Source organism: Oncorhynchus clarkii, chromosome 27 (assembly GCF_045791955.1).
Source record: "Oncorhynchus clarkii lewisi isolate Uvic-CL-2024 chromosome 27, UVic_Ocla_1.0, whole genome shotgun sequence".
Taxonomy (NCBI): domain Eukaryota; kingdom Metazoa; phylum Chordata; class Actinopteri; order Salmoniformes; family Salmonidae; genus Oncorhynchus; species Oncorhynchus clarkii.
In genome coordinates, this window is record NC_092173.1 from 49,606,697 (window position 1) to 49,623,900 (window position 17,204).

Here is a 17,204-nt window from a genome sequence, read left to right on the forward strand (position 1 = left end):
TTAAAAGGTATCAGTTAGCCTGACTAGACAGTGGGTTATTAAAAGGTATCAGTTAGCCTGACTAGAGGACTAGACAGTGGGTTATTAAAAGGTATCAGTTAGCCTGACTAGACAGTGGGTTATTAAAAGGTATCAGTTAGCCTGACTAGACAGTGGGTTATTAAAAGGTATCAGTTGGCCTGACTAGACAGTGGGTTATTAAAAGGTATCAGTTAGCCTGACAAGACAGTGGGATATTAAAAGGTAACATGAGTGTTCACTAGAGAAAACAGAGTTGTGCTCTGTCCTAACGTTAGGGAGTATCATTCCAGAACCATTGTTCAAGGTCACTGAACATCCTGATGGCTTTAAATGGAAAGGAACACCAAGATCTTGCCAACTGAACCACTAGAAGCCCAAATACCTCAGTGGTGAGTTCCTTCTTCTTTCCTCTTTTCTGTTCACTTTGTCAAAGTCCTGTGTTGAATTTGAATCAATCTCCTCTTCTCTGTTTTCACTTCTTCAAAAACAGTTTTACTTTAGTAGATATTAGGTCAACAACGTCCCAATTGAAAATCTTTTATTTTCATGATTCCTATATTTATTTCGCAGTGCAGTTAGACTGAGGAGAAATAATAAGACATTCTGTTGTACACAAGTTACACATTTATTACTTGAGTCTTTAGTTTTTTGTGACAGTACAAAATTAAATATCAAACACCATCTTTAATAAAAAATAGAATCGGAGGATACGTCCCAAATGGCACCCTCTTCCCTTCATAGTGCACCTCTTTTCACCAGGGTCCATAGGGCTCCTGTCTAAAGTAGTGCACTATATAGGGAATAGTTGTCCATAGGGCTCTGGTCTAAAGTAGTGCACTATATAGGGAATAGGGTCCATAGGGCTCTGGTCTAAAGTAGGGCACTATATAGGGCATAGGGTCCATATGGCTCTGGTCTAAAGTAGTGCACTATATAGGGCATAGGGTCCATATGAATCTGGTCTTAAGTAGTGCACTATACAGGGAATAGGGCTCTGGTCTAAAGTAGTGCCCTATATAGGGCATATGGCTCTGGTCTAAAGTAGTGCACTATATAGGGAATAGGGCTCTGGTCTAAAGTAGTGCATTATATAGGGAATAGGGCTCTGGTCTAAGGTAGTGCACTATACAGGGAATAGGGCTCTGGTCTAAAGTAGTGCCCTATATAGGGCATAGGGCTCTGGTCTAAAGTAGTGCACTATATAGGGAATAGGGCTCTGGTCTAAAGTAGTGCATTATATAGGGAATAGGGCTCTGGTCTAAGGTAGTGCACTATATAGGCTAAAGGGTGCAATTTGGGACGTAGCCTCATATTATACATGTTTAGTCTGAGTTGATATAATTCATCGTTGGCGTTGCTAGTACACCAGCGTACTAGAGAGTAATATATCGGACATTAGACAAACATTCAGTATTCTAATTCATCATTTAGACGTAACGATACATAAAACAAGATTCAAGCCGATCGCCGATATGGATCGTGCACCATTTAAAGGTAATTTCCGTGGTCTCTACGAACACAGGAACATTGGCTTTAAAATGTGCATAGAGGGATCAGATCGAATCCTGGCATTTAAGTGATCATTTCTTTCAAAACACAGTGAAGATTAAAAGGTTAAATACGCTAATAGTACCAAATAGAGGAAGAGCTCCTGGATGTGTGACATGCAGGTACCATTTATTTAAACAAAAGTGCACTTGAGTGATTTACTAGTTAGGAAAAACACTTGAGTGATTTACTAGTTAGGAAAAACACTTGAGTGATTTACTAGTTAGGAAAAACACTTGAGTGATTTACTAGTTAGGAAAAACACTTGAGTGATTTACTAGTTAGGAAAAACACTTGAGTGATTTACTAGTTAGGAAAAACACTTGAGTGATTTACTAGTTAGGAAAAACACTTGAGTGATTTACTAGTTAGGAAAAACACTTGAGTGATTTACTAGTTAGGAAAAACACTTGAGTGATTTACTAGTTAGGAAAAACACTTGAGTGATTTACTAGTTAGGAAAAACACTTGAGTGATTTACTAGTTAGGAAAAACACCCCCAATGAGTTCTGGTCAAAAGTAGTGCGCCACGTAGTCAGTTGGATCGAATCCCCGAGCCAACTGGGTAAAACCACCTGTCGATGTGCCCTTGAAGCAAGGCGCTCTGGGTAAGAGCGTCCTGATAAAATGACGATGATTCCATGTACATGGTGTTCTATGTTGGATATGTTAAATAGTGTTTATTGCCATAAACATTGAAATGTACGATATCTAAATTTAGTTTAAAGATTCAGAAAGATGTGTTGGTTTTGATCTAAGAAGGGAATCCTACCTGTCATCTAAACGAGACAGACGTAATACTGGAACTAAACTAGTACCACAACACTACAGACAGACAACCAGCAGGTCTATGGGTAACATACCTGTATATCTTTACACCTGTGGGTATTTATTAGTACGATTTAGTCCACGCTGTGTCCGCTGAGATGGCATTCACAGCAAACCTGTCAGCTCATTCAGATATTTTACTTCTATATAAAATCACAATTGAATTCTGGACGTTTTTTCATATTATACTGAACAAAAATATAAAGGCAACATGCAGTTCATATGAGGAAATCAATTAGGCCCTAATCTATGGATTTCACATGACTGGGAATACATTCATTAGGCCCTAATCTATGGATTTCACATGACTGGGAATACATTCATTAGGCCCTAATCTATGGATTTCACATGACTGGGAATACATTCATTAGGCCCTAATCTATGGATTTCACATGACTGGGAATACAGATATGCATCTGTTGATTACAGATACCTTAAACAAAATGGGCCTCTCGATGGGCCTCAGGTACTCGTCCCTGGATTTCTGTGCATTAAAATTGCCACCGATAAAATGCAATTGTGTTCGTTGTACATAGTTTATGCCTGCCCCATACCACAACCCCACTGCCACCATGGGGCGCTCTGTTCACGCTGACATCAGAAAACGGCATACACGTGGTCTGTGGTTTTGAGGCCGGTTGGATGTACTGACAAATTCTCTAAAGCAACGTTGGAGGCGGCTTATGGTAGAGAAAGGAACATTCAATTCTCTGGCAACCGCTCTGGTGGACATTCCTGCAGTCGCTCCCTCAAACATTTTGACATCTGTGGCATTGTGTGGTGTGACAAAACTGCACATTTTAGAGTGGCCTTTTAATGTCCCCCAGCACAAGGTGCACCTGTGTAATGATGCCATTTAATCAGCTTCTTGATACCTGTCAGGTGGATGAATGATCATGGCAAAGGAGAAATGCTCAGGGATGTAAACACAGAATGTGAGAGGAAAAAGCTTTCTTTGCGTATGGAACATTTCAGGGATGTTTTTTATTTCAGCTCCTGAAACACGGGACTAAAACTTTACATGTCGAGTTTATATTTCTTGTTCAGTGTATATTATCAATCGTGTATGTTTTTACTGCATATCCCACCTGGAACGTACAGTATTTCAACACGAACCTATAAGAATAGGACCAGCATGACATGACCAGAAGTATTCATCTTGATAAGGGTGTAGATACGGTAGGTAGGTAGGTAGGTAGGTAGGTAGACAGGTAGGTAGGTAGGTAGGTAGGTAGGTAGGTAGGTAGGTAGGTAGGTAGGTAGGTAGACAGGTAGGTAGACAGGTAGGTAGACAGGTAGGTAGGTAGGTAGGTAGGTAGGTAGGTAGGTAGGTAGACAGGTAGGTAGACAGGTAGGTAGACAGGTAGGTAGGTAGGTAGGTAGGTAGGTAGGTAGGTAGACAGGTAGGTAGGTAGGTAGGTAGGTAGGTAGGTAGGTAGGTAGGTAGGTATATCATTCAGGTGATTAAAAACACACATCTGCTCCTTCTACTGCATATGAACGATACTCAACATTCCCATATCTACATGTCTGATCAATGGGAAAACTTGGCCTTCACAACAATCACGTCAATCACGTTACAGATTATTGTTACCATGGATACCATGAAATGATCAAGGTTCGTTTGGGATGTTTAGGTCTTGGAGCAGTCAGTTTGTTGTTAGAGATAAACCACATAGTTCTCAGGGATCAGGCCAGTCTTTCCCTGGAACGTTGCTTGGATCCAGCCAGGTTCAATAGATGGATACACTGAGGATGGAGAGACAAAGAGAGAGCATCTGTCAGACAAAGAGAGAGGAACGTTGCTTGGAGCCAGTCAGGAATGAAACATGGAGAGCAAACCTCACTAGGCTAGAATAATTAGCATTAATGACAGATAAAACCTCACTAGGCTAGAATAATTAGCATTAACGACAGATAAAACCTCACTAGGCTAGAATAATTAGCATTAACGACAGATAAAACCTCACTAGGCTAGAATAATTAGCATTAATGACAGATAAAACCTCACTAGGCTAGAATAATTAGCATTAACGACAGATAAAACCTCACTAGGCTAGAATAATTAGCATTAATGACAGATAAAACCTCACTAGGCTAGAATAATTAGCATTAACGACAGATAAAACCTCACTAGGCTAGAATAATTAGCATTAACGACAGATAAAACCTCACTAGGCTAGAATAATTAGCATTAATGACAGATAAAACCTCACTAGGCTAGAATAATTAGCATTAACGACAGATAAAACCTCACTAGGCTAGAATAATTAGCATTAATGACAGATAAAACCTCACTAGGCTAGAATAATTAGCATTAATGACAGATAAAACCTCACTAGGCTAGAATAATTAGCATTAATGACAGATAAAACCTCACTAGGCTAGAATAATTAGCATTAATGACAGATAAAACCTCACTAGGCTAGAATAATTAGCATTAATGACAGATAAAACCTCACTAGGCTAGAATAATTAGCATTAATGACAGATAAAACCTCACTAGGCTAGAATAATTAGCAATAATGACAGATAAAACCTCACTAGGCTAGAATAATTAGCATTAACGACAGATAAAACCTCACTAGGCTAGAATAATTAGCATCAATGACAGATAAAACCTCACTAGGCTAGAATAATTAGCATTAATGACAGATAAAACCTCACTAGGCTAGAATAATTAGCAATAATGACAGATAAAACCTCACTAGGCTAGAATAATTAGCATTAATGACAGATAAAACCTCACTAGGCTAGAATAATTAGCATTAATGTCAGATAAAACCTCACTAGGCTAGAATAATTAGCATTAATGACAGATAAAACCTCACTAGGCTAGAATAATTAGCATTAACGACAGATAAAACCTCACTAGGCTAGAATAATTAGCATTAATGACAGATAAAACCTCACTAGGCTAGAATAATTAGCATTAACGACAGATAAAACCTCACTAGGCTAGAATAATTAGCATTAATGACAGATAAAACCTCACTAGGCTAGAATAATTAGCATTAAGGACAGATAAAACCTCACTAGGCTAGAATAATTAGCATTAACGACAGATAAAACCTCACTAGGCTAGAATAATTAGCATTAATGACAGATAAAACCTCACTAGGCTAGAATAATTAGCATTAACGACAGATAAAACCTCACTAGGCTAGAATAATTAGCATTAATGACAGATAAAACCTCACTAGGCTAGAATAATTAGCATTAATGACAGATAAAACCTCACTAGGCTAGAATAATTAGCATTAATGACAGATAAAACCTCACTAGGCTAGAATAATTAGCATTAATGACAGATAAAACCTCACTAGGCTAGAATAATTAGCATTAATGACAGATAAAACCTCACTAGGCTAGAATAATTAGCATTAATGACAGATAAAACCTCACTAGGCTAGAATAATTAGCAATAATGACAGATAAAACCTCACTAGGCTAGAATAATTAGCATTAACGACAGATAAAACCTCACTAGGCTAGAATAATTAGCATCAATGACAGATAAAACCTCACTAGGCTAGAATAATTAGCATTAATGACAGATAAAACCTCACTAGGCTAGAATAATTAGCAATAATGACAGATAAAACCTCACTAGGCTAGAATAATTAGCATTAATGACAGATAAAACCTCACTAGGCTAGAATAATTAGCATTAATGTCAGATAAAACCTCACTAGGCTAGAATAATTAGCATTAATGACAGATAAAACCTCACTAGGCTAGAATAATTAGCATTAATGACAGATAAAACCTCACTAGGCTAGAATAATTAGCATTAATGACAGATAAAACCTCACTAGGCTAGAATAATTAGCATTAATGACAGATAAAACCTCACTAGGCTAGAATAATTAGCATTAATGACAGATAAAACCTCACTAGGCTAGAATAATTAGCATTAATGTCAGATAAAACCTCACTAGGCTAGAATAATTAGCATTAATGTCAGATAAAACCCCACTAGGCTAGAATAATTAGCATTAATGTCAGATAAAACCCCACTAGGCTAGAATAATTATAATTAATGTCTGACCATACTGTCTGCCCTGACCTCGAGCCTGTCTGACCATACTGTCTGCCCTGACCTCGAGCCTGTCTGACCATACTGTCTGCCCTGACCTAGAGCCTGTCTGACCATACTGTCTGCCCTGACCTAGAGCCTGTCTGACCATACTGCCTGCCCTGACCTCGAGCCTGTCTGACCATACTGCCTGCCCTGACCTCGAGCCTGCCTGACCATACTGTCTGCCCTGACCTCGAGCCTGTCTGACCATACTGCCTGCCCTGACCTCGAGCCTGTCTGACCATACTGCCTGCCCTGACCTCGAGCCTGCCTGACCATACTGTCTGCCCTGACCTAGAGCCTGTCTGACCATACTGTCTGCCCTGACCTCGAGCCTGTCTGACCATACTGCCTGCCCTGACCTAGAGCCTGTCTGACCATACTGTCTGCCCTGACCTAGAGCCTGTCTGACCATACTGCCTGCCCTGACCTCGAGCCTGTCTGACCATACTGCCTGCCCTGACCTCGAGCCTGTCTGACCATAATGCCTGCCCTGACCTCGAGCCTGTCTGACCATACTGCCTGCCCTGACCTCGAGCCTGTCTGACCATACTGTCTGACCTCGAGCCTGCCTGACCATACTGTCTGCCCTGACCTCGAGCCTGTCTGACCATACTGTCTGCCCTGACCTCGAGCCTGTCTGACCATACTGTCTGCCCTGACCTCGAGCCTGTCTGACCATACTGTCTGTCCTGACCTCGAGCCTGCCTGACCATACTGTCTGCCCTGACCTAGAGCCTGTCTGACCATACTGCCTGCCCTGACCTCGAGCCTGTCTGACCATACTGCCTGCCCTGACCTAGAGCCTGTCTGACCATACTGCCTGCCCTGACCTCGAGCCTGTCTGACCATACTGCCTGCCCTGACCTCGAGCCTGTCTGACCATACTGCCTGCCCTGACCTAGAGCCTGTCTGACCATACTGTCTGTCCTGACCTAGAGCCTGTCTGACCATACTGTCTGCCCTGACCTAGAGCCTGTCTGACCATACTGCCTGCCCTGACCTAGAGCCTGTCTGACCATACTGCCTGCCCTGACCTAGAGCCTGTCTGACCATACTGCCTGCCCTGACCTAGAGCCTGTCTGACCATACTGTCTGCCCTGACCTAGAGCCTGTCTGACCATACTGCCTGCCCTGACCTCGAGCCTGTCTGACCATACTGCCTGCCCTGACCTCGAGCCTGTCTGACCATACTGCCTGCCCTGACCTAGAGCCTGTCTGACCATACTGTCTGCCCTGACCTCGAGCCTGTCTGACCATACTGTCTGCCCTGACCTAGAGCCTGTCTGACCATACTGTCTGCCCTGACCTCGAGCCTGCCTGACCATACTGCCTGCCCTGACCTAGAGCCTGTCTGACCATACTGCCTGCCCTGACCTAGAGCCTGTCTGACCATACTGCCTGCCCTGACCTAGAGCCTGTCTGACCATACTGCCTGCCCTGACCTAGAGCCTGTCTGACCATACTGCCTGCCCTGACCTAGAGCCTGTCTGACCATACTGCCTGCCCTGACCTAGAGCCTGTCTGACCATACTGCCTGCCCTGACCTCGAGCCTGTCTGACCATACTGCCTGCCCTGACCTAGAGCCTGTCTGACCATACTGTCTGCCCTGACCTCGAGCCTGTCTGACCATACTGTCTGCCCTGACCTAGAGCCTGTCTGACCATACTGTCTGCCCTGACCTAGAGCCTGTCTGACCATACTGTCTGCCCTGACCTCGAGCCTGCCTGACCATACTGCCTGCCCTGACCTAGAGCCTGTCTGACCATACTGCCTGCCCTGACCTAGAGCCTGTCTGACCATACTGCCTGCCCTGACCTAGAGCCTGTCTGACCATACTGCCTGCCCTGACCTAGAGCCTGTCTGACCATACTGCCTGCCCTGACCTAGAGCCTGTCTGACCATACTGCCTGCCCTGACCTAGAGCCTGTCTGACCATACTGCCTGCCCTGACCTAGAGCCTGTCTGCCCTGACCTAGAGCCTGTCTGACCATACTGCCTGCCCTGACCTAGAGCCTGTCTGCCCTGACCTAGAGCCTGTCTGACCATACTGTCTGACCTCGAGCCTGTCTCATACTGCCTGCCCTGACCTAGAGCCTGCCTGCCCATACTGTCTGACCTCGAGCCTGTCTCATACTGTCTGCCCTGACCTAGAGCCTGCCTGACCATACTGCCTGCCCTGACCTAGAGCCTGCCTGACCATACTGCCTGCCCTGACCTAGAGCCTGTCTGACCATACTGTCTGCCCTGACCTAGAGCCTGTCTGACCATACTGCCTGCCCTGACCTAGAGCCTGCCTGACCATACTGCCTGCCCTGACCTAGAGCCTGTCTGACCATACTGTCTGCCCTGACCTAGAGCCTGTCTGACCATACTGCCTGCCCTGACCTAGAGCCTGCCTGACCATACTGCCTGCCCTGACCTAGAGCCTGTCTGACCATACTGTCTGCCCTGACCTAGAGCCTGTCTGACCATACTGCCTGTCCTGACCTAGAGCCTGTCTGACCATACTGCCTGCCCTGACCTAGAGCCTGCCTGACCATACTGCCTGCCCTGACCTAGAGCCTGTCTGACCATACTGTCTGCCCTGACCTAGAGCCTGTCTGACCATACTGCCTGTCCTGACCTAGAGCCTGTCTGACCATACTGTCTGCCCTGACCTAGAGCCTGTCTGACCATACTGTCTGCCCTGACCTAGAGCCTGTCTGACCATACTGCCTGCCCTGACCTAGAGCCTGCCTGACCATACTGCCTGCCCTGACCTAGAGCCTGTCTGACCATACTGCCTGCCCTGACCTAGAGCCTGCCTGACCATACTGCCTGCCCTGACCTAGAGCCTGCCTGCCCTGACCTAGAGCCTGTCTGACCATACTGTCTGCCCTGACCTAGAGCCTGTCTCATACTGTCTGCCCTGACCTAGAGCCTGTCTGCCCTGACCTAGAGCCTGCCTGACCATACTGCCTGCCCTGACCTAGAGCCTGTCTGACCATACTGTCTGCCCTGACCTAGAGCCTGTCTGACCATACTGCCTGTCCTGACCTAGAGCCTGTCTGACCATACTGTCTGCCCTGACCTAGAGCCTGTCTGACCATACTGTCTGCCCTGACCTAGAGCCTGTCTGACCATACTGCCTGCCCTGACCTAGAGCCTGCCTGACCATACTGCCTGCCCTGACCTAGAGCCTGTCTGACCATACTGCCTGCCCTGACCTAGAGCCTGCCTGACCATACTGCCTGCCCTGACCTAGAGCCTGCCTGCCCTGACCTAGAGCCTGTCTGACCATACTGTCTGCCCTGACCTAGAGCCTGTCTCATACTGTCTGCCCTGACCTAGAGCCTGTCTGCCCTGACCTAGAGCCTGCCTGACCATACTGCCTGCCCTGACCTAGAGCCTGTCTGACCATACTGTCTGCCCTGACCTAGAGCCTGTCTGCCCTGACCTAGAGCCTGCCTGCCACTCTGTACCTCCTGCACTCTGACCTTGTTGATGATCTTTGGCCTGTCCACGACCATTCTCTTCCCTGCCCCTTGGATTATAATAAATATCAGAGACTCGAACCATCTGCCTCCTGTGTCTGCATCTGGGTCTCGCCCTGTGCCCTTATAGTACTAGGCTAGAATAATTAGCATTAACGATCAAGGCAGCCTCCAGGTCAGTCTGTTATTTTTGATTTACACGAACTCCCCTCCCCTTCACTCTTTTCGCCGCTCCTCTCCCCTCATGTTCACCCCTCAACCTCCCTCTCCTCCCCTCTCCTCCCCATCCAATCAGCCTCACTCTCTCCTCCTGTCTCCCCCATCTCCCCTCAGGTTCACCTATCTCCTCCTCTCTTCCCTCAGCCTCTCTCCCCTCCCCCTCTTCCCTCCCCCTCTTTCCTCAGCCTCTCTCCTCTCTTCCCTCCCCTCAGCCTCTCTCCTATCTTCCCTCCCCCTCTTCACTCAGCCTCTCTCCCCTCCCCCTCTTCACTCAGCCTCTCTCCCCTCCCCCTCTTCCCTCAGCCTCTCTCCCCTACCCCTCTTCACTCAGCCTCTCTCCCCTCCCCCTCTTCCCTCAGCCTCTCTCCCCTCCCCCTCTTCCCTCAGCCTCTCTCCCCTCCCCCTCTTCCCTCAGCCTCTCTCCCCTACCCCTCTTCGCTCAGCCTCTCTCCCCTCCCCCTCTTCCCTCAGCCTCTCTCCCCTCCCCCCCTTCCCTCAGCCTCTCTCCCCTACCCCTCTTCACTCAGCCTCTCTCCCCTCCCCCTCTTCACTCAGCCTCTCTCCCCTCCCCCTCTTCCCTCAGGCTCTATCCCCTCTTCCCTCAGCCTCTCTCCTCTCTTCCCTCAGCCTCTCTCCTCTCTTCCCTCCCCCTCTTCCCTCAGCCTCTCTCCTCTCTTCCCTCCCCCTCTTCACTCAGCCTCTCTTCCCTCAGCCTCTCTCCCCTCCCCCTCTTCCCTCAGGCTCTATCCCCTCTTCCCTCAGCCTCTCTCCTCTCTTCCCTCCCCCTCTTCCCTCAGCCTCTCTCCTCTCTTCCCTCCCCCTCTTCCCTCAGCCTCTCCCCTCAGCCTCTCTCCTCTCTTCCCTCCCCCTATCTCCTGTCTTCCCTCAGCCTCTCCCCTGAGCCTCTCTCCTCTCTTCCCTCAGCCTCCCCCTCTCTCCCCCCCTCTCTTCCCTCAGCCTCCCCCTCTCTTCCCTCAGCCTCCCCCTCTCTTCCCTCAGCCTCCCCCTCTCTCCCCCCCCTCTCTTCCCTCCCCCTCTTTCCTCAGCCTCCCCCTCTCTCCCCCCTCTCTTCCCTCAGCCTCCCCCTCTCTTCCCTCCCCGTCTCTTCCCTCAGCCTCCCCCTCTCTTCCCTCCCCCTCTCTTCCCTCAGCCTCCCCCTCTCTCCCCCCTCTCTCCCCTCAGCCTCCCCCTCTCTCTCCCCCCCTCTCTTCCCTCAGCCTCCCCCTCTCTCTCCTCCCCCTCTCTTCCCTCAGCCTCTCTCCTCTCTTCCCTCAGCCTCCCCCTCTCTTCCCTCAGCCTCCCCCTCTCTCCTCCCCCTCTCTTCCCTCAGCCTCCCCCTCTCTCCTCCCCCTCTCTCCCCTGAGCCTCTCTCCTCTCTTCCCTCAGCCTCCCCCTCTCTTCCCTCCCCCTCTCTTCCCTCAGCCTCCCCCTCTCTCCCCCCCCCCTCCTCCCCATGGTACTTTATAGGGAATAGGAACGGATCCTCTTACACAGTAAAATAACCGCTGCAGAGGATGTGAATGTTAACCTTATCTCTGCTGGCGACTGCTAGTGAATGCTGGCTCTGTCAGCTGAACGGATGAGATCCAGCTAAGCTGCTCCACAGCTTTCCATCACTACGAGGTTACTGTGACCTGCTGTAAGGCTGCTGCCCTGGGACTGAGCCAAACACATGGCAAGAGGCAAAATAACATCCCTCTGAGGCTAGGCTGGCTATCTGGGTGTTTAGAGAGAGGATAGGTAATAACATTCCTTTGAGGCTAGGCTATCTGGGAGTTTAGAGAGAGGATAGGTAATAACATCCCTCTGAGGCTGGCTATCTGGGTGTTTAGAGAGAGGATAGGTAGTAACATCCCTCTGAGGCTAGGCTATCTGGGTGTTTAGAGAGAGGATAGGTAGTAACATCCCTCTGAGGCTAGGCTATCTGGGTGTTTAGAGAGAGGATAGGTAGTAACATCCCTCTGAGGCTAGGCTATCTGGGTGTTTAGAGAGAGGATAGGTAATAACATCCCTCTGAGGCTAGGCTATCTGGGAGTTTAGAGAGAGGATAGGTAATAACATCCCTCTGAGGCTAGGCTATCTGGGTGTTTAGAGAGAGGATAGGTAGTAACATCCCTCTGAGGCTAGGCTATCAGGGTGTTTAGAGAGAGGATAGGTAGTAACATCCCTCTGAGGCTAGGCTATCTGGGTGTTTAGAGAGAGGATAGGTAATAACATCTCTCTGAGGCTAGGCTATCTGGGTGTTTAGAGAGAGGATAGGTAATAACATCTCTCTGAGGCTAGGCTATCTGGGTGTTTAGAGAGAGGATAGGTAATAACATCTCTCTGAGGCTAGGCTATCTGGGTGTTTAGGGAGAGGATAGGTAATAACATCTCTCTGAGGCTAGGCTATCTGGGTGTTTAGAGAGAGGATAGGTAATAACATCTCTCTGAGGCTAGGCTATCAGGGTGTTTCGAGAGAGGATAGTTAATAACATCTCTCTGAAGCTAGGCTGGCTATCAGGGTGTTTAGTGAGAGGATAGGTAATAACATCCCTCTGAGGCTAGGCTATCTGGGTGTTTAGAGAGAGGATAGCGTTAAGCTAAAAGCAAGGTCGCTATGCTTCCACTGTCTGTACACACAACGCTGGGAAACTGCCAAGTCATTACTGAGGCCTACCAAGTTGGGGTGGCCCCTGTCTGTATGCAGGACAACCTACAGATGGATCCTTCTATAGACCAGACCTGGGCAAAATACATAGCTGAGGAATATCTGCGGTATACAGGAACATATGGACCCATTCTGTTTAACAGTAGACACACCGCATTAGCTGTCTGTGTGTGTGTTTGTGTGTGTGTGTGTCTGTGTGTGTGTGTGTGTGTGTGTGTGTGTGTGTGTTAACTGAGTAAGTGTCTCACCGTTTGAGAAGAGAGCCCCCTGTGGGAAGCTGAGCTCATGGCTGTGTTCTGCCTCACAGGAGTACATGGCCTTGGCGTCTCTGAAACCAACACAGGAGACATTACAAAGTCAACAGACATACTGTACGTCTATGGCATTGGTGACTCTATGGATATGGATGGACAGAGAGACAGACAGATACATCTCTATAAAGAGGAATAAAGACAGACAGATACATCTCTATAAAGAGGAATAAAGACAGACAGATACATCTCTATAAAGAGGGATAAAGACAGGCAGATACATCTCTATAAAGAGGGACAGAGGGATAAAGACAGGCAGATACATCTCTATAAAGAGGAATAAAGACAGACAGATACATCTCTATAAAGAGGAATAAAGACAGACAGATACATCTCTATAAAGAGGAATAAAGACAGGCAGATACATCTCTATAAAGAGGGATAAAGACAGACAGATACATCTCTATAAAGAGGAATAAAGACAGACAGATACATCTCTATAAAGAGGAATAAAGACAGGCAGATACATCTCTATAAAGAGGGATAAAGACAGACAGATACATCTCTATAAAGAGGAATAAAGACAGACAGATACATCTCTATAAAGAGGGATAAAGACAGACAGATACATCTCTATAAAGAGGAATAAAGACAGACAGATACATCTCTATAAAGAGGAATAAAGACAGACAGATACATCTCTATAAAGAGGGATAAAGACAGACAGATACATCTCTATAAAGAGGAATAAAGACAGACAGATACATCTCTATAAAGAGGTATAAAGACAGACAGATACATCTCTATAAAGAGGGATAAAGACAGACAGATACATCTCTATAAAGAGGGATAAAGACAGACAGATACATCTCTATAAAGAGGAATAAAGACAGAGAGATACATCTCTATAAAGAGGAATAAAGACAGACAGATACATCTCTATAAAGAGGGATAAAGACAGGCAGATACATCTCTATAAAGAGGAATAAAGACAGACAGATACATCTCTATAAAGAGGAATAAAGACAGACAGATACATCTCTATAAAGAGGAATAAAGACAGACAGATACATCTCTATAAAGAGGAATAAAGACAGACAGATACATCTCTATAAAGAGGGATAAAGACAGACAGATACATCTCTATAAAGAGGGATAAAGACAGACAGATACATCTCTATGAAGAGGGATAAAGACAGACAGATACATCTCTATAAAGAGGAATAAAGACAGACAGATACATCTCTATAAAGAGGGATAAAGACAGACAGATACATCTCTATAAAGAGGGATAAAGACAGACAGATACATCTCTATAAAGAGGAATAAAGACAGACAGATACATCTCTATAAAGAGGGATAAAGACAGACAGATACATCTCTATAAAGAGGGATAAAGACAGACAGATACATCTCTATAAAGAGGGATAAAGACAGACAGATACATCTCTATAAAGAGGGATAAAGACAGACAGATACATCTCTATAAAGAGGGATAAAGACAGACAGATACATCTCTATAAAGAGGAATAAAGACAGACAGATACATCTCTATAAAGAGGGATAAAGGAATAAAGACAGACAGATACATCTCTATAAAGAGGGATAAAGACAGGCAGATACATCTCTATGAAGAGGGATAAAGACAGACAGATACATCTCTATAAAGAGGGATAAAGACAGACAGATACATCTCTATAAAGAGGGATAAAGACAGACAGATACATCTCTATAAAGAGGAATAAAGACAGACAGATACATCTCTATAAAGAGGGATAAAGACAGACAGATACATCTCTATAAAGAGGAATAAAGACAGACAGATACATCTCTATAAAGAGGGATAAAGGAATAAAGACAGACAGATACATCTCTATAAAGAGGAATAAAGACAGACAGATACATCTCTATAAAGAGGAATAAAGACAGACAGATACATCTCTATAAAGAGGGATAAAGACAGACAGATACATCTCTATAAAGAGGGATAAAGACAGACAGATACATCTCTATGAAGAGGGATAAAGACAGACAGATACATCTCTATAAAGAGGAATAAAGACAGACAGATACATCTCTATAAAGAGGGATAAAGACAGACAGATACATCTCTATAAAGAGGGATAAAGACAGACAGATACATCTCTATAAAGAGGAATAAAGACAGACAGATACATCTCTATAAAGAGGGATAAAGACAGACAGATACATCTCTATAAAGAGGGATAAAGACAGACAGATACATCTCTATAAAGAGGGATAAAGACAGACAGATACATCTCTATAAAGAGGGATAAAGACAGACAGATACATCTCTATAAAGAGGGATAAAGACAGACAGATACATCTCTATAAAGAGGAATAAAGACAGACAGATACATCTCTATAAAGAGGGATAAAGGAATAAAGACAGACAGATACATCTCTATAAAGAGGGATAAAGACAGGCAGATACATCTCTATGAAGAGGGATAAAGACAGACAGATACATCTCTATAAAGAGGGATAAAGACAGACAGATACATCTCTATAAAGAGGGATAAAGACAGACAGATACATCTCTATAAAGAGGAATAAAGACAGACAGATACATCTCTATAAAGAGGGATAAAGACAGACAGATACATCTCTATAAAGAGGAATAAAGACAGACAGATACATCTCTATAAAGAGGGATAAAGGAATAAAGACAGACAGATACATCTCTATAAAGAGGGATAAAGGAATAAAGACAGACAGATACATCTCTATAAAGAGGGACAGAGGAATAAAGACAGACAGATACATCTCTATAAAGAGGGATAAAGACAGACAGATACATCTCTATAAAGAGGGATAAAGACAGACAGATACATCTCTATAAAGAGGGACAGAGGAATAAACACAGACAGATACATCTCTATAAAGAGGGATAAAGACAGACAGATACATCTCTATAAAGAGGGACAGAGGAATAAAGACAGACAGATACACCTCTATAAAGAGGGATAAAGACAGACAGATACATCTCTATAAAGAGGGATAAAGACAGACAGATACATCTCTATAAAGAGGGATAAAGACAGACAGATACATCTCTATAAAGAGGGATAAAGACAGACAGATACATCTCTATAAAGAGGAATAAAGACAGACAGATACATCTCTATAAAGAGGGATAAAGACAGACAGATACATCTCTATAAAGAGGGACAGAGGGATAAAGACAGACAGATACATCTCTATAAAGAGGAATAAAGACAGACAGATACATCTCTATAAAGAGGGATAAAGACAGACAGATACATCTCTATAAAGAGGGATAAAGACAGACAGATACATCTCTATAAAGAGGGATAAAGACAGACAGATACATCTCTATAAAGAGGGATAAAGACAGACAGATACATCTCTATAAAGAGGAATAAAGACAGACAGATACATCTCTATAAAGAGGAATAAAGACAGACAGATACATCTCTATAAAGAGGGATAAAGACAGGCAGATACATCTCTATAAAGAGGGATAAAGACAGACAGATACATCTCTATAAAGAGGGATAAAGACAGACAGATACATCTCTATAAAGAGGGACAGAGGAATAAAGACAGAAAGATACATCTCTATAAAGAGGGATAAAGACAGACAGATACCTCTCTATGAAGAGGGATAAAGACAGACAGATACATCTCTATAAAGAGGGATAAAGACAGACAGATACATCTCTATAAAGAGGAATAAAGACAGACAGATACATCTCTATAAAGAGGAATAAAGACAGGCAGATACATCTCTATAAAGAGGGATAAAGACAGACAGATACATCTCTATAAAGAGGAATAAAGACAGACAGATACATCTCTATAAAGAGGAATAAAGACAGGCAGATACATCTCTATAAAGAGGGATAAAGACAGACAGATACATCTCTATAAAGAGGAATAAAGACAGACAGATACATCTCTATAAAGAGGAATAAAGACAGGCAGATACATCTCTATAAAGAGGGATAAAGACAGACAGATACATCTCTATAAAGAGGAATAAAGACAGACAGATACATCTCTATAAAGAGGGATAAAGACAGACAGATACATCTCTATAAAGAGGAATAAAGACAGACAGATACATCTCTATGAAGAGGGATAA

The 17,204-nt window shown here is 44.7% G+C and overlaps 1 protein-coding gene across 2 annotated transcripts in view; it reads right to left on the reverse strand.

The window, feature by feature from the left end:
* Window positions 1-627: 627 nt before the first annotated feature.
* Window positions 628-17,204, reverse strand: part of LOC139385663 (rho GTPase-activating protein 42) — a 225,947-nt gene continuing 209,370 nt past the window's right edge. For both annotated transcript variants that reach the window (XM_071130909.1, XM_071130910.1), the window contains 2 exons: window positions 13,073-13,152; window positions 628-4,146 (listed from right to left, as the gene is read on the reverse strand). In XM_071130909.1, the coding sequence (XP_070987010.1) occupies window positions 4,058-4,146; window positions 13,073-13,152 (169 nt within the window). In that variant the 3' untranslated portion in view covers window positions 628-4,057. The remainder of the gene's footprint in view (window positions 4,147-13,072; window positions 13,153-17,204) is intronic.